At 41.7% G+C, this 17,906-nt stretch overlaps 3 protein-coding genes across 5 annotated transcripts; 1 reads left to right on the top strand and 2 right to left on the bottom strand.

Moving 5' to 3' along the window:
* The first annotated feature begins 647 nt into the window (after nucleotides 1-647).
* Nucleotides 648-2,109, top strand: LOC135171428 (uncharacterized). 2 transcript variants are annotated; one of them, XR_010300558.1, is made up of 2 exons: nucleotides 648-1,653; nucleotides 1,795-2,109. XR_010300558.1 is itself a non-coding variant. In XM_064137956.1 (2 exons), the coding sequence occupies exons 1-2, from the start codon at nucleotides 667-669 to the stop codon at nucleotides 1,348-1,350; spliced, it is 615 nt and encodes a 204-aa protein (XP_063994026.1). In that variant the 5' UTR covers nucleotides 648-666; the 3' UTR covers nucleotides 1,351-2,109. The 2 variants fall into 2 exon arrangements, 1 of the variants encoding a protein (XP_063994026.1); XM_064137956.1 differs by having other exon boundaries at nucleotides 648-1,270; nucleotides 1,340-2,109.
* LOC135171427 (uncharacterized) lies at nucleotides 2,002-8,006 on the bottom strand. 2 transcript variants are annotated; one of them, XM_064137955.1, is made up of 9 exons: nucleotides 7,518-8,006; nucleotides 6,396-6,871; nucleotides 6,176-6,317; nucleotides 4,623-4,763; nucleotides 4,356-4,543; nucleotides 4,039-4,238; nucleotides 3,587-3,795; nucleotides 2,349-2,463; nucleotides 2,002-2,268 (listed from the first exon to the last, which is right to left on the bottom strand). In XM_064137955.1, exons 1-9 carry the CDS (start codon nucleotides 7,603-7,605, stop codon nucleotides 2,076-2,078), a joined length of 1,752 nt encoding a protein of 583 aa, XP_063994025.1. In that variant the 5' UTR covers nucleotides 7,606-8,006; the 3' UTR covers nucleotides 2,002-2,075. The 2 variants fall into 2 exon arrangements, 1 of the variants encoding a protein (XP_063994025.1); XR_010300557.1 differs by having other exon boundaries at nucleotides 2,240-2,268; nucleotides 2,349-2,422.
* A 2,180-nt stretch (nucleotides 8,007-10,186) lies between these two features.
* Nucleotides 10,187-12,078, bottom strand: LOC135171425 (uncharacterized). Its single transcript, XM_064137952.1, has 2 exons — nucleotides 11,463-12,078; nucleotides 10,187-10,497 (listed from the first exon to the last, which is right to left on the bottom strand). The coding sequence occupies exons 1-2, from the start codon at nucleotides 11,736-11,738 to the stop codon at nucleotides 10,414-10,416; spliced, it is 360 nt and encodes a 119-aa protein (XP_063994022.1). The 5' UTR covers nucleotides 11,739-12,078; the 3' UTR covers nucleotides 10,187-10,413.
* Between the last annotated feature and the right edge of the window lie 5,828 nt (nucleotides 12,079-17,906).

The following is a 17,906-nucleotide window of genomic DNA, read 5'->3' on the forward strand; positions in this document are numbered from 1 at the left end:
AGAGAATGACATGAAAGACAGAAAGTCTTCCGTCTCATTCTCGCACGATACACGAAGGCCTCTCACTCTCGCCCGATAGACGAGACGTATGGTAGTCCGTCTCACTCTCGCTCGATTCCCGGAGGCCTCTCACTCTTACTTACTACGTTAGATCGAGCGTCACCAAAAAGGTTGCCGATCGAGATTTCAAAACCCTCCCATAAGAAGTTTCACTTCAAAAACCAAACCAGACTCTTTCAAAACTTATCGCTATTTTACCTACAACTAAAACACAATGGGAACAAACACTCTCTTATAAAAAATGCGAAAACATACAGCGTCATTCATAAGACTTTGTTGGGGGTGCACCGGCATGTTTGGGGGGTGATTTGGAACCGAAAAGTCCCTTTCCACTTTTCACCCGGACGCACCCCTATCGAGATATGGGGGTGAAAAAAACGGCCAATGGGGCGCGAGCATTGCGTGGCTCTACGTCCGTGTGCCGCGGGTAAGCGGTGTTCGTGCTTCCCCTTCTCCACGGACGGACGTTCCATTCCGCTAGTGAGAGGAAGAGAGAGGGGGAAAGATATTTCTCTCTCACTCATTGCCAATTTCAAGACAATCCTTTGGGGGGGGGGATACTCGGATGCTTATAAAAGAGTAAGAAAACACAGATTTCTGAGGAAAATGGAGAAACAGGATGACAGTATTGATAACGAATGTGGAAATGTAGACTTTGCGGATAAATTAACTAATAAATGTGATCGGGTAAATAGTGAAGTTGACAGTGACATTGAAGATTCACCGGCACCAAGTGACAGTGAATTAAGTGTCGATAAAGTGCAATTTAGAGAATATGTCGGGAGTGAGAGTGCAACTTCGTTAGTTGATTGTAATGAAGGAGAGCCAAGAGCTGGATGGTCCTTTGAAGCTCCAAAAAATGACCAACAATTCGTTCATTTGAATAATGCTCTTCAGATTTCCAATTCCAGTACTCAAGATGAGCCTTCGAATGGCGTGATCGATATTACTGATCCCTTAGAACTTGAAGTTTTCTATCATGGAAACAGTTCTACTGGGAATGAGACTAACCTCTTTGAAGAAAAATCATCACGGAATATTGCCGTAAAAATTCGGAAACTGGCAACCGATCACATTGGTCATATTTATTTACAAGTGATCACTGATATCCTCACCATTTTCACTTCAGAAGGGTATAAAAATTTACCCAAGACAGCAAGTCAATTACTAGGATTTAATCATCGAGTCGACTCAAAATCAATTATCAGTTGTAAGAATCTATTACGTTTACGTTTACTTGGGAATTGAGACTGGCTTGGCTAAACGGATAAATTCGTAGGTCCATTCTGAAGACATCATAAAAATTCTCGTCCATATTGCTGGAGCTGCAATGTACCATTCATCCACTGAGCAACTATGGCCGATTTCAGCCAAATTGTACCACAAAGATTATGATTGTACTCCATTCGTCGTTGCCCTATACTATGGAAAAGGAAAGCCACTACGAGTTACAGATTATTTACATGACTTTGTGGAAGAAGCGAAAAAATTGCGAACTCCTCACCATTATTACTGATGGCCCTACTAGGGCATTTTGCAAGTGTTGTAAAGGTCCAACAGGTTTTGACGAATGTGAAAGATGAACTATCAAAGGTATGACTTTAAGTAACCGTAGAGTCTATCCAGACGTGAATTGTCCAAGGAGAACAGGAGAATCCTTCATCGAACAGAAACAACCACTGCATCACTTGAAAGACAAAAAAACTAAAGAATCACTCATTTCTCCTCTTCTAGACATCCCTGCTTTCGATCCAGCAAGAGATATACCTCAGGAATTTATACCATGGAATGGAATGGCAGCCTATGAGGCCCATTGCAGGATATAAGGCCCAATGCAGCTTATAAGGCCCATCGTAGCCTATAAGGCCCATGGCAGGCCCCTTCAGGCCCCTCGTATCGCCGGCGAAAAAAAATGATAGAATAATAGTTTAAGACGATTCATTTGCTTGAATAAAATATTTATTTATTTAATCAATCACTATCGCAATTGTAGAATATTTGGATACATCTTATATTTAGAATTTTGCATTTTCAATTTGCGTAAATATATTACGGAATTCAAAGCCGTTAATTCGCGGCGAAATCCCCCCTATTGTTCTATCGTATGCAATTCCAAAGCCCCCCAATAGTACTGGTGGGACAGCCTCAGCAGCTTTTGCATTTATCACTGGTTTAGACAATTGAAATTTGACATATGTTCTAGGGTCACTAAAATTCGGAGAATAAAGTGGTTAAAGAAGACAAATCAACGGAAATGAATGGACATTAAATGTGTCATATAAACTTACTCTCGATGGGGTGGAGCAATCTCGCGGGGGTACCCAAAGACGCCTCCAGTGTACCAATACGCAACCTCAAAAATCTGAGGGTAGAAGCCATTGTTGTAATGGACTAATGACATTCCTAAAATCGTAAAGTGAATCAGTTTGAGAGGGGTGTCGACAGGGATGACCGACCCTCGGCCGGGTCACCGCCGACGGTAATGGTAGGTACGGCCGACAGTGGTAATAGGATAACTTTTATGGGGCGGGTGTTTATGGGGGCTCAGTGATTACCGATTCGAATCCAAAATGGAAGGTTTATGGCAGTAGATGACACTGAGGTGAGTGTTGGTGGTACTCAGGCAGGCCAGTAGATGGCAATGGCCTCCCTAACAGATCACTCGATAGTGACTCGATATCAAGCGAATTAATTAAAGTGTTAATTCCGTCGATGTCTAGCCAAATGTGTCTAGATTCCTTTCGTTGATTCAAATGAAATCATTGACTTTTATTCTGTTAAGCGTTTACATTGTATATCCCTCAACTCCGGCGACTAAGGCACCTGTATACCGATCGAGAGTGGCAGACCGGATCACTCCACCATTAGCATCTGCTGGTAAAATTTGACAAGTATTCGGAGACGAAACCCATGAAAACAAAGTAGCAAAAGGCTTATGAGAATAGCCGCCGCGTGCAACCCTCACCACATGATACATTTTTTCATCTTTTTCTGTACCCAATAAGGACCGTCGACAGTGTTGCACAAAGTTTTGTGATTCAAGAAACTTGGGGAATTGCATGGGCCCAACGAGCAGGCCCAAATATACAAAACTAGCGACCCGCCCTGGCTTCGCACGGCTGCAATCCTGATAGAAAAACTGTGAACGTTGAATGACAAAAAAAAGTTATTGTGGGTTATCCATAAGAGATAGACATATACCATCACGAACTTTTCTGTAGACCTTTTCAATGTGTACAATACTTAGTACATTATTTTGATAAAACTCGTTGGGTTCAGCCGGCGTTTGCAATGTAAGCGGAAAAAATGTAATTATTTACGACATCACATTAGAAACCTCAAAAATAACAGTACTTCTCCACTATTTAGTGGATGTTATTATACATATAAACCTTCCTCTTGAATCACTCTATCTATTAAAAAAAACCGCATCAAAATCCGTTGCGTAGTTTCAAAGATTAAAGCGTACAAAGGGACAAAGGGACAGAAAAAGCGACTTTGCTTTATACTATGTAGTGATACTCACCAACCGCGATGAACCTCAAGGTGACCATTGCGTCACCGAGATGAAAATTGCTGTTTTGGGAATTTAACGGTACCAACTGTGGATTCTTTGGTAGGGGAACCCACTCTTCCGATGCAGGATCAATCCTCTCACGAGAAAGCAACTTTCCTTGTTTCGCTTGTAGATAAAGAGTCCGGTTTTCAAAAACAAATCGAAAACCAGTTAGAACCCTTGAAAAGAAAAAAAAATTATACGAATGTATCAATGATGATGGGGTAATTATTAATAATCATAATTAGTGTATTTTGACAATAATTATTATATGATCATTTGTATGATCTTCTGGACTAATGAGAACCGTCTAGCGGCAATAAAAATCACGTATATTATCATCTGTTTTGTTATAATAATTATTGTATATTTTAACAATAATTGGTATATGTTTTATGAGAATTATTATATTACAAACTCACATATCAGCTTGTCGATTGGTCATAGCTGGTGTAACACTTATGTAATTAACATCCTCCTTACATTTGCAAACACAACGACCTATGAGAGGATTCCTCTCCCTACTATAGGTAAAAATTCTCCCACCACGACAGTCCTCCAAAATCTCACCATAATTTCCATGTGCTGATTTAAACCACACATACCGCTTGTTGTTATTCTCCTAATGATCAGACAATCCCATCATATTAATCACTACCATCGCAATCCGACATATTGACATTTCCAATTGTTGCTCCCACTAATTGATTAATTCATTAATTTTCCATAATTAACTCACCAGTCGACAGACCTCTAGCCACTCGGAATATTTGCAATCATATAAAGTGCCGTTACAAACGTCACTCTGGGACTGGATCGTCAGCGATTGGGCCTGCTGAGCTGCTGAACAGCTCCTGTGGCCTTCAGGATCCAGAAATTGTTGAACTGTGAGTTGCTCTGAATTCGCTAGCTCATAGTAATCCTGACCTGTGAAACCGTTCATCATGAAAATGTCTAGAATTAATCACCCGACATTAACCTGATTAATTGTAAACAGCTACATTACCTCGAATAAGGCTCTCATAGGGAAAACGCCATGGGATCAAAATCTCGGGGAGAAACGTTAGGGCGATTCTCAGACCACGCACAATTTCTAGGTATCCCTCTTTTTGTTCGATGACTAGCCTAGCCAGGTTATCTCTCCTGACTGCGGGCCCAAAAAAAAAAATGTTTCAAAATTGAGAAGAAGAGTTATCGACTAAAAATGGGACTCATTTCCTTCGTAATACGTTTGAAATGAACCTGATCGAATCCAGGCCCAATGAACCCACTCAGGTCTGGTCTCGATGAACCTGCTCAGGTCCGAGGCCCGAAATGAATCCGATCAGGTCAGGTGGGCCCAAATAGGCCTGATCAGGTACAGGGGGGCCGGAATTGGCCTGATCAGGTCCAGTGGGCCCAATGAACCTGTTCAGGTCCGAGGCCCGAAATGAACCTGTTCAGGTCCGAGGCCCGAAATGAACCTGTTCAGGTCCGAGGCCCAAATAGGCCTGATCAGGTGCAGGGGCCCGAATTGGCCTGGCCCAATGAGCCTGTTCAGGTCCGAGGCCCGAAATGAATCCGATCAGGTCCGGTGGGCCCAAATAGGCCTGATCAGGTCCAGTGGGCCCAATGAGCCTGTTCAGGTCCGAGGCCCGAAATGAATCCGATCAGGTCCGGTGGGCCCAAATAGGCCTGATCAGGTCCAGTGGGCCCAATGAGCCTGTTCAGGTCCGAGGCCCTAAATGAATCCGATCAGGTCCGGTGGGCCCAAATAGGCCTGATCAGGTGCGGGGGGCCCGAATTGGTCTGATCAGGTCCAGTGGGCCCAATGAACCTGCTCAGGTTCGGTGGACCCAAATTGGACCTGATCAGTTCCTGGCCCAGCGAACCTGATCAGTTCCCAGCGGAATGAACCTCTTCAGGTCCGGGGGTGTAGCGGAACTGGAGTTCTGCACTACATTAAATGTAAACATTCGATTATAAAAATATAACTCGTTGTTTATTAATTTGATAATTAAGTATAATATTAAACATATGAAGTGTCGCGTGTCAGAGGCGAAATATTACTGTCCCTGGAACGTTCGATTTACCGGATTTCGGCGGGTGATTTTGCCGGGGGCGGGGATAATCCGGTGAGGAATTTCATCGCACCATCGGAAGACAATAACACCGGGAGTGAGATAGAAGTATCGTCTCACTCTGACAGTATTGTGATGTAGCTGGCGCTACAGTGGGGAGGGGGGGGGCAAATGGTCCTGATAAGGCCCAATTTTGACAGTGCCCGGTCTGGACTATCCATTTTTTCAGTAATTTTTCTTGCAAAAATCATATGGAGAATTATCCTGTTCCCCTTCCTACCTCATCCAAAATCCTATCCAACGATTTCCTTTGACGTCACAAGAAATGTGGAACGCTATATAAACTTCCCGTCTTGATGATAAACTCACGAGACAAGCACCTGAGATTTGGTGACGTGAATAACCAGACCATGACCTGATGTTTTACATCAGCCAATCTCATCTGGATCTGATTATTCATCGCCTCAGCTCAGCATATGCTGATTTGTTAGTAACTCACCAGTGCCTCTACAGTTTCGCAGTAATGATGCAAAAACCTGGGGAACCGTAGCCTTCAGCTGTGTAGTGAACACCATATTCGAAAACAGATTGAAAAATCCATTCATGGCGAAGGCATCCGGCCAGCGACTGTACTCCACGCGCTACAAACAGAAACGGTAAGGGATGATATCCATATCTCTCATTGGATCATCGATTGGTATCAGGGTATTTGTACTTACGGGGCATGAGCGGATGAATTCATTCAGCAGGGTAGAGTTCCCCCAATGATTTGGGCGGTTCAGAAGTTCCGCGCGGAAGGCGGTCAGGTTGGAGCGCATGGTAACCTCGATGTCGGTAGCCAGGGCCATCCAGTCGTCAACATTAACGGGCCCCTGGTCGTTCCGGAGGGTCGTGAAGCGGTCGTAGTGGGCGTTGATGGTTGACACGTAGCCTTCTAGTCGGGTCTTCCACGCGGTGTAAGCAGCTCTCTCGGAGGATGTCACTACCTGTTCCATCAGATTGTTTATCGAATTGAACATCGGAGTAAGATCTGTTGAATTGGTTGTGTCTATCGACTTCATGGCGATCATCATCAGTGAGAGTTGAGAAGGTCTCACGGGGTCTTCGCCTCTCATCATGGGGATTAGGACTTCCGGAGGACCGCAGGGATGATCGCTCTTTTGGAGCAACTCAAGGTTCGATGTTACTAACAAAACTGAAAGATAATTGACGAACATTTTGAGAGCGACAAATGTTGTCTCGGAAATAATTATGGGGAAATTTCCAGTTTAAGCATGATAATCTGGCAAATATTATAGACAGATGTTCTTCGTATTTTATTAAAAGAGTCTAGGACTATAAGTTTATATAGTAGATTTAACGCAGGTGTTATGCGTGGAGAAACCCCGCAAATAGACATGGATTGGTACATGAATGCAAGCCTCTACTAGAGAAGCACTTAGAGGGTCATATTTTGTTGGTTTATGAGACCCACAGATGTGGGATGCGGAGATCGCTACAGCCAGCGTGATCCAGGGATGCTAGGACCACGTGACGTGATTAGGGCCCAGTCCCGGGTCGAGAAGAGGGACAGGGTCAGAGACGTTAGTGAGCAGCGTTAGACGTTAGACGTCTTTTAGACGATAGACGTATACTCAGACGTTTGTGTGTTGTGCATTTAAGAGTGTGATGAAGTGTGCTCGAAGATTGTTAATTGTAGCGAGTGTCTTAATTAGTGAATTTCGTGTTAAAATCATTTGTAACTTTTTCATAAAAATTAACTGTTTTTATGTTTCTAAAGTAACCCTACGGAAATTAGGGCATCAACGTCATTAACAATTTGTACATTAGATCATTCTTACGCTGTCTGCTAGTTAAGACTATGCCATCAGAAGGGTTCACGATGTGCAGTATCAGGACACCGGTGATGATCAACTCCAACGACTTCATCTTGACCTAGCGTAATTACGTCACAATGGCTTTCACTATTATAACTAGAACAAAGTACTTCAGCTACACTTATATGACTGAAACACGCCTCCCCCTCCCCGGCCCCGAGCGATGATGTGTGTGTAATTGATTTTTATTTTTATCTATGAACGAACGAATATGCCATTAATTGTCTAAACATAACGATAATGACAATATCTGGCACATGAAATGTTCGTTTGATTGAATGTCATCAGTGAAACTCAGAATTTTCTGGTGGAATAAATATTTTCAAATGGAAAAGAATAATGAAATAATTAGTAGTCATTAAAATGTTGACGAAGATTCTTGGTAAAGACGGGGGAATTTTCATCGCTAATAAATTGACGGAAATAACACGAGATGAAGTCACTCTTCAATTAGTTGTTGTTTTAATAATTTTTTGTACATTTACGATAGTCGGTTTTGTTAATTATTTATAATGTCACGTACGATGATTGTTGTCGATGGATTTGCAATTGAGTGTCGTGGAGTGATTGAAAATAATTGACGTCTTTTTGAGTTCAATTTTATGATTTTTTACGAAAATAATTTGGTGTTTATTTTTTTAATTTTTTACGATGACGTCGATGTCACCCCCAGGGTCTGCGTTGAGCTGGTGCTGATGGTGTGTCCTGAACGTGTTCCATAGGGACCTTGCATTAAACTCTCTGAAATCAACGTGATTTCATGGAGTTGGGCCGGCCGTTGGGTGAATTAAGCCCCCTCTGCTGATCTCTTCTGTCCACTGATACGGGAGAGAAGTGTCGATACCAGGAGCAGCGAGTGCGGTATTACACTCTTCACAGGATCGGTGGAGCTTGCGCGCAATCCGACCCGCCAGGAAGTGGACACCATACTGTTGGGTTATTGACAACTGACACGCTTCTAATGCGAGATTTGTCATTGCGCCATTTTCCTCTTCTACCAGCTTGCTCTCTCTATTACGTCCCCTGAGACAGTCGACGTAATAAGCTTCATCGTCATCTGCGTACGAAGAGTTCTTGCTGACCTTCAAAAACATAGTCACTGCTAGAAGTCGGAATTTGTGACGCAAACGAACTGGACGAGGGTGCATGTCACCAGCTCTGGCTTGAGAAAACAGATTCTCGCAGGGACTCGAACCGAACCGACTCGGGAGGAAGTATTCCATTTTCCCGGTGAGCACGTATTGTTCGTGGAACTGCAACGTACCTAGAGTCGACATCTCTATGCCACGTTGAATTGGTTTCCGTTGAGGAGGCATGCTGAATGTCAAAGCCTTCACTAGCTCCACAAGCTCCGTCAGCTTCTTTCTCCTATCGCTACTTGTTGGGATATGGTATTAAATAAACGAACACTTTGATTAATTTTAGAGACGATTTTAATAATTAAAAGACTCTAAGACTGCTCAGACAGAAGGCACTTGATACGACAAATATCTACAAGAGACTAACTGGACAAGACAAGGTAGACTCCCTTGCCCTAAGGAGGGTAATATAGTTTTCACCCCCTCCCCGGAATATTTCCTCTTACTATTTACTATTCCTTCTCCTCAACAGATACACTTAGAAATATGCAGAGGTGATTAAAAACTAATAAAGAAAACTGCGGACATTTCCCTTGATTTTACAACCAAGGGAAATCCCAAATAATATGGCCATAAACCATCATCACTTAAAATAATAAACCTTGAGAAGAGTGAATTTTGTATATGGGGAAATCCCCAAAATCCAACACTACTCCTGGTGTCGTTCCCGAGGGCTTCACTCTTATGTCTCCCAGACATAATTGAGTACCATTCATGGACTTGAAGAATGAACCACCCTGTGGTTTGCGCTGCTGGAGGAACCGCTGATTCTTCGTTCTTTGCCAAGAGAGTTAAGGCTTTCCCAACCTGTGTAGAGAAAACCTCACGGGCAAGCCTGACATTCATTTTGTTGAATTTTCCAGGCTGCAAATGTTCCACCTTCAATTTGTAGGCGACTGTAATTCCCCCACGTCCATAATTGTTAGCCTCGACCGACCACGCAACATGCTGCATGGAAATGATCATCCCAGGGAGATTGTTGGCGAGCTTTATCTCAGCGGGGATGTAAAAATCCGTCCTCTCCAGTTGACACCACATATTTTTTAGGAGATGCTCACGATCTCGAGCCATCCATAGTCGTTCTCCTTCCTGGAGAGGATGAGGGCAAGACGGGATGCCTTGGTTTTGAATGCAATGAACACCTTGAGAATTCCACAATTCTTGATTGCCAGGTCCTGAATCTGATGACAAGCGTACAACATGGAGTCCGGCATCAGCAAGCAGTTGAATGATCTGTATCAGATAAATCTACAGTTTCTTAGCATCAATAGATGCACCTGTCAGTGCATAGGAACCTGGCTGCTTCCAGTGTGAAGAAACTCCACGAGCCACGACTGCCAGAGCATGGGAAGCTTGTGTAGCCGCTTCCGTTTAATCTCGAGCAAGTTCTGGAGTCACTAAACCGATGAATTTTTTCAATCCACGGTCGGGTTCCACTGCCGGATGGATCGCCATTTCGTCGAAGCTCAAAACACACAGACGAGCATTGAGAGTTTCATCCTGAGCCACTTTCCCTCCAAGCCATTCGATAATGTCAGGTGTCACGCCTGGCCCAAAAGTAATGTGAGAAATCCTCCGGAAGATCGTCGTATATGCGGGTAATGGGAAATGTTCTCCCGCAAATATTTATATCCAGCAACACGAACTTTACACAATATTCGAACTGCTTTCCGGATGGTTTCTTCAGACCAACGTCGGGTGTTCGAGGTCGGACCGTCAAATTACATGAAAAGAATTTGGTCATCATTGAGAAACTTCTTCAGAATAGTCCTCAAAGTCTCCACTTTCTGTTCAGCATCCCGGGCCTGCGCACAAAAAGGGTCGCTTAGAATATGAATAGCATAGGTGTTCCGTCGTGGAATCTTTTTTCGTCGATTGTTAGAGTATTCCAGAATATTATTTTTTGTTTTTGTACTTTCCGGATTTTCCTTAAATTCAGAATAACCAGAACCGTCTTATTTTGACCCTTGAATTATTGAGACAGTCCAGTCAAATAGACGTTTTATTACGATTCGCGTAATTCCCCAAGTCTAGACATTTTGTTTTGAATAGAACTATTTTCTTTGATGATCGCGTAGTTCCCCAAAGTCTCGACATTCCACTCAATTCAGTCATAAAGTCTGTCTACGGTGAAAGGTCCGAGAAATGTCTTTTATTACGGTACGGAATATTGACCTAGGCAAAACCGTTCTCCCCCGTCGTTTTTCCAGTCCCCAAATTTCCCCAAAAGGGTCTAACCTCTCAGGTTTGTCGATTCTCGTCATGGTCCGTGCAAGTCCATAAGACCCCCGATTTTCTACAATAGATTAGATTACTATTTTTCATGCATTGGCATCTATCCGTGTAACGTTGCTCACATATATACTGTTCGGTTCCAATTCTCCAAATATTAAACTACGCGGAAATTGCAACCAGTGTCAAAATAAAATTGATTCATCTTTCACGATTCAAACGATCCAATAATTTAATTACAAGTGTATTTTATCCTTTGTTTTTCAAAATATATGATAGTATTTTTTATCAAAGTGTGTTGTGTCTTTTTTTTAATATTAACATCCAACCGTTTGGTTCTTCCGTTAAAGAACAAACAATAGGGGAATATTTTCGATCATAAAATGACCAACACCTTATGGAATTGACATTAAAATTATCACAACTCCCCTTTAGCCCGGATGACTTCAGCCTCTCGCCTCACGACTCCATCAGTCCACCCTGGAAACCCCCTTTTTTCTTTCAATTCCTGAATAAAAATAATATCAAGTGAAATTACCTTTTTTTCTGCTGCGAGCTTTCTCTTTGTTGCCACATTGTCTCTACTCAATTCTTCAATATTGGCTCTTAAAGCAGTAATTATATCGCAATTCTCTGGTGAAGTCATACATTGAAGGCGTTCAAGATCACGATGATCGTCGATCATCCCCTCACCCCGATCAACTGTGCCAGAGAAGGCTGAGTGACAAGCTTCCATCGAAGTCTCCGCAGGGCTGCTTGCTAGAGTTGTGAGTCCTGAAGACAATACGATGATTATCAAAAGCGATAAAAGCATTGTTCAAAAACATTAAATTATTATCTGTAAATGCAAAATAGCTTTGAAAAAAATATTTCAAAATTGTTGACCAACTTAATGAATCTTCCATAAAAATCCCTGGTGAAACAGAGTCCATTAGAATATTGAAAACCCATTGGCTGATAGACATGATCATTGGGGATTTTTTTTCGTTATTTAATTTTTTAATGAACCTCACTTCCCAATCCATCAATCCACAAATTGTCAAGTATCCCACTTATCTCTTCCTTAGTCAAAAAATGGAAAAAATTAATAATAGAACTTTCGTAATGGTGGTCCATTTTAGTCCAGATGTCCACATTACCTCAGAATTCCTTGATCATTGTTCTGATTAATTTTAAATTACTTACGTTGCCTTTTTGGTGGACGTCTTATGAATATATCTAGCACAACATCCTTCTTCAGCATCTCCTTATCGCCCTTCCTTTCCCATTGATCGTTGCCAAAGTGTCCCTATGATCAATCGATTGTTAAACAAAATATATTTATTGGCGAACGAGATAGAAAAAACAAATTGTTGCTTTTGCACCTCGCACAACTGACATTCCACTGTGGATGCTTTATCACTTGGCAACAAATCACCACAATTTTCCAGCCATTTCCTTCGTCTATCGGTTTTTTTCTCAGATGGAAGAGCGAAAAACCGATAACTGTCCCTCGATGAATTTTTACAATTCACTATTGCACAAGATTTCACCATTTTCACAAAATTTAATTCGCACAGGATGTGTAAATTGATTCCTACAGGTCTCGATAGAGTAAAACAATGGGCGATCGCGAATCATAAACAAATCTTCCCCCCCCCCCTCCAACGCGCCGTCGTGAAAAAAGTTTGATTTGTAGGTGAATCAATGAATTTACTTCCATTATTTTGAACATTACTAGCATCCCATTATTCCTAATCAATAGAAAATAGATTATTCTATAATTCATTATCAAATGGTTCAGTAATTCACGGGAATGAGTGGGAAAATCATGGGGAAAGAGATACTAAATTAAACAAAAACTAACATGATTCTTATTATTTGTGTTTTTCCTTTATTTTCTTCTTTTTAAAAAATTTTTTTACATTCATTTTTTAAAATTATTTTGCAATTTAAAAAATAATCGCAGCAGCGCCGAACAGCTTAGAAGAGTGGGGTTGACCAGGAGTTGAGGGGAAGTTAAAAGTGACCGCCGCGCGCCCTCGTGGTGCTTGCGGGACCTGGTCCCCTGTTTTTCACTTTAGAATACCTCCCTAAATCATACCTTACAAAAATTCATGACGGAGCATTCACGAGTTTTGAGGATTATTGAGTGCGGCGGTGTTGCGTCTCAAGTACGCGAAATTAACAAGCTTCAATGTGCAGTCAATTCAATTTCTTATTTTTTCATTTTCTTGTTTAATACCTTTTAGAATTTTTATCCCACTCAGCCTTATGCTTTAGAAAAATTGTAAATCCATAAATTCAGTTAAATCATTTCTCTAATACCTCCATTAGACCCTTCAGAATTGTTTTATGGTCTGTCCATTTATAGCACTCGACCCTCAATAGTCCCACAACATTTTGACCCAGACACCTTTTATTGGGGAATAGGCCCATGGCGCCAATTTATCTCTCTCCCTAGTTCCTGCATTTCCGAATTCTCCAATTAAAATATTATCCCTCCCATCACAGATCATTTTTTGACTAAATCATTTTGACAATTTAGTTCAGTTCCAAACCTCATCTCCTAGAAGAAACACCTCATCGGAGGTACCCTTGTGTATTGTCTCTCTATAACAAATATTAATAAAAATAAATAAATTCCATAAACGTGAGTAATAATTCCAAGTGTTCATCAATCAAGGTCACCTCCTCCTCAAGTCTCCTCATCGAATTTCCCCCTTTTTTTTCGTTAACAAACAACTACACAAAGATAATTTCGGCGTCTAATAAAAATTGCAAATACTGTTCTGAATAAGTCGGATTTCTGGAATTTACGACTCCAGAGAGTTTAAAATAAAACACATAATCGTCGCAATTTTATTCAGGCGGATCAAGGACGTATTGCGATGGGGCCCCACGGGTACCGGCCGTTAGTCTGTCTCACTCCCGGGCCCCATAAATTTAATAATATTGTGGTGACTACGTCACCACTACACCCTAGTATTCCAGTGGAAATTCCCCAATCCTGTCTAGACCTCCTAGACAAAAATCCAAAAACCATTAGACTAATCACTTACCCGACCGACGCCATCCCTACCATAAAAATCTGGGGAATGACCCAGAACTGTCCCAGCGAAGAACCCAGCCTTCCTGTGCACTTAGCCGGCACCACGACGTCACGTGTCGCGAATACGATGCCAAGCCAATCCCAGACGAGATTCCTAGCATCCCTTCTCCTGTTTCCCAAAAATACACACGCCTACACTTTTCCGTATTTTTCCAAACTCCTCAGTTACACACCAGCCAGCACTTGGGCACAATATACAACTACGCATCACGAAGACCATCGAGAGGACAAGCCACACTTAAGGCCAACCCTCACACTTGTAAAGTAGTGTAAAAAATAAATTCACGTTCATATTACCGACCTGGTGTTACACTTCACCTGGTCACCTCCACAATATAGTAATAACAATCATAATAATAATATTAAATAATAGTAATAATAATAATAGTGAAATAATTATGCTATTATTTTAATGAGAGGGGGTCCTGGAAAAATGTCTCGACAGGGGTGGGTCAATCGACTCAGGGGGTGATTCTGAGTCGATCTGTACCTATAAATTTTGACCCCATTTTTTCACCCTCACTACCCATTGCCAAGGTGGCCGACGGGGTGATTAAAAAAGATTTCTACAGGTGTATGTAGATCGATTCAAGGGATTATTTGATGGATTCGAGAAGTCAAATGAGTGCATGAGGAAAAAATGAATATAGCTGCGTAAACTGCGTGCGTTGGAAGAAATGGAGGGATGAGGGTGTGTTGAGTAGGTCAGGGTCAAATGGGGATTGGCGGTGGAATGAGTGCACGGGAAAAAAATGGGGGTTTGAGGGTTCGATGAGTGTTTCAGGGTGAAATGAGGGGTTCATGGTGGGATCAATGCATTGGGATAAATTGACGATTGGAGGGTGGGATGAGGGAGATGAGGTTACATGACGGGACACCAACAGAAGAATAATGATCCGACGCGGAATGTGTGCAAGGTGCAAATAGGCCAATGTTACAGCCTTTGGGAATTTCCCTTTTGGGTCTGTCCCCCATTAAAAATTCTCTGTCCTCTCCTTTTTCCAAAATTCCCACATTTGCCCCCAACACCGTCATCAGTCCAGCCATAAAGGTGAAGACAGGCTAAATTAAGGTTTGCTTTTATGGTTCACATTTGGTGACCAAATATATACATTTTACCATTTTTCCACTTTCATGTACTTATGCCTGGATGCCTTTATGGCTGGGTCAATCCTCATATCAACTTTCCTCGGTCTGCCATTTATGACACCTCTCCTGACCCTCGGACCCTTTGGGCCCCATTCCCCCCATCCTCTAAGTACTTCCTATCTTCATTTTCCTCCGAGAAAATTCCTCCAATAAAATGACCTTTCCAATCTGCAAGTGACCAATCACGTCCTCTTTTATTCATTCCCACCTCTTGCAGAATTTCCCTTTTCAAATCTCCTTTCCTTCCACTCAGTTCCGTTCGGAATACGAGTTCACCGTGGACTCATCCATTTTTTCTACTTGCGCGTTCCTATTCTATTTTCTATTAATTTGTACATCTCTGTATTAAAAGGAATATAGCTTACTTTAAATATCAGTGTTGTGTTAATTAATTATTCACATTGACGTTTCGCCCTTTTACTGCTCGTGTGGAAAAAATAGTTTTTCTAACCGACAAATAATTTTTTATTTATTTATTTATTTCCCTATATATATATATATGTTATAAATTGTTACAAGTCTCCTCTTCTTCCCCCCTCTTCTGCCTCCTCTCGTGGATCCACCTCTTGTCTGGCCACTGTTGTGGACTCCGGATCGGCTTCTGTTAGGGCTTCTGGACCCGCCTCTGTTAGCTCTCTGCTAAAGAAAAAATAAATCAAAAGTGCTGTAAAGTAGATAATTCGAAGGCAAAATTTTTTTTTACCCTTGGAGGTTCCATGGCTGGGTGTGGCATCCTGCTCGGAATAGGGCCCGGCACCATATGTCCAAACCAATATGGGTCATCAGAGGAGCTGGCCCGTATGGGCCAGTCATGACAGGAGCTGGTCTGTCGTGGCCAGACAGGTAGGGCCCTATTCCCATGGGGCCTGCTTCGTTGGGGACACCTGGGTTCTTTCCGGCTCCGCCCAGATTAATCGCTGGGGCGGCAGCTGGGCCATGCTCGCCATTGCGGAGGTGTTCCTTCTCATTCTCTCTCTCCCTGCGTGGTGGTGGGGGTGGGGGTGGTGGTGTGGTCGGGGTTGGGCCTGGTGGTGGTGGTGGAGGTGGCGGTGGTGGTGGTGATAGCGGTGGTGGTGGACCACGAGGAAGAGGAGGAAAAATGGGACGCGAAGGAAGAAAGTCAAGAGGAGCAAGAGACGAATGAGCGGGTAAAGGAGGAAAAGTAAAAAGAGATGATAAACAAGGAATAGATGAAGAGCTGGTCCCTTTCTGTACTGATTGTAAAATTCCAAAGAAAAAAATAGTTAATGAATATACTTAAATTTAAAATCTTGAAATTCATTTCCAATCTCATAAAGCCCTTCCATTTTGTCGAAAGTTGATTAATAATGAATACTTACGAGATTCTGCGTCGCTGCAGTAGAGTGCTGAGTGTCGCAAATGCTTTGCGGCTCAATTTCTCGGGTTCCTTCGTTTTTTTCTGCAATAAAAAGGCTCGTAATTAGCTCATTGCAAAAAGTGGGTCACGCCTAACATTATTCAATACCAATAAGCGTGAATCATGTTGAGAATAACTCATTTCTTTGCAATGATTTACTCTAGAGAATTTACTCTTGATGCAGCACATTGGCATTCGTTCTGTCTTGAAGGGTTGACAATATTCGTTTGCGGCACCTTATTGAAAAAAATGGTTATTCGCATCATGATTGTAGTTTATTCATGCTGAATCTTGTTGAGATCAATCCCTTAATTGCAATCAGGCACTGCGGAGAAATGTGATTGCCAAATATTCCAGAAACGATAAATGCCTAGGTGCTACATCATGAATAAATCCTGTACAGTAACGCATCACAAAAAATGACTTATTCTGAACATGATTCGTGTTTTCTCCTATTGAGAATTATCCACTCTTTGGAATAAATTACTTGAGATGATTTACTAGTGAAATAGCACATTGAAATTCGTTTTTCCTGGAATATTTTCCAAAAAAATCCTTTGCAGCATCTTATTGCGAAAAGTGGATTATTCTGAACGTGATTCATGTTTATTTATGTTGAATTATGTTGAGAACAATACACTGTTTCAGGTTATCTACTGTCTTCTTGATTGGAGATAGTTATGCATAAATGAAGGTCAATGTGCAACTTGAAGAGTACATCTTGGATATATCAACACTGAAAGTAACAAATTGACGTTCAGTAATTGACGAATATTTGACCAGCACAGGTATTATATTTAATAGAACAAAAATGACTTATCCGCCATTTTTTTTTCTCGATAAGCTTGTGGGCGTTATCCAACTTATTTTGAATGAACGATGGGCAGTCCTCATAATAATTACATGGGACCCGACACGCCATCGTGTAGATTATTATCATCGATTATTGATAACGAGCGCCGGTAAATCTCGAATCCGCTTGTCCAAAGTTTTAACAATGGCGGCTGCATTCTAGGTTTATTGTTATCGCGAGTGAAGGTGCTTGTGCCCGTAAACAGAAATCAAAATGAAACGAAAACGGAATAATAATCCTAATGAAAAAGGACAATTGCGATTATCGGCGACGAAACGAAAACGGGGGCCCAAAAGGTAAGTGAACTTATAATAATCTATTTTGAAAATAACTGTATTTAATTCCATTGCCTTTCTTTTTTTTCTGTGAAGAATTTTACTCTTGAAATATAAAAATGACAGGGGTTTCTCCTATAGAAGTTGCCAGATATGAATGTTTTAAATAGTAAATCCTCTACACTGTAGAGGGGTTATTCCAATGCATTTTTTTCTGGCAACTTTTATAGAAACAA

Source organism: Diachasmimorpha longicaudata, chromosome 20, assembly GCF_034640455.1.
Source record: "Diachasmimorpha longicaudata isolate KC_UGA_2023 chromosome 20, iyDiaLong2, whole genome shotgun sequence".
NCBI classification, from domain to species: domain Eukaryota; kingdom Metazoa; phylum Arthropoda; class Insecta; order Hymenoptera; family Braconidae; genus Diachasmimorpha; species Diachasmimorpha longicaudata.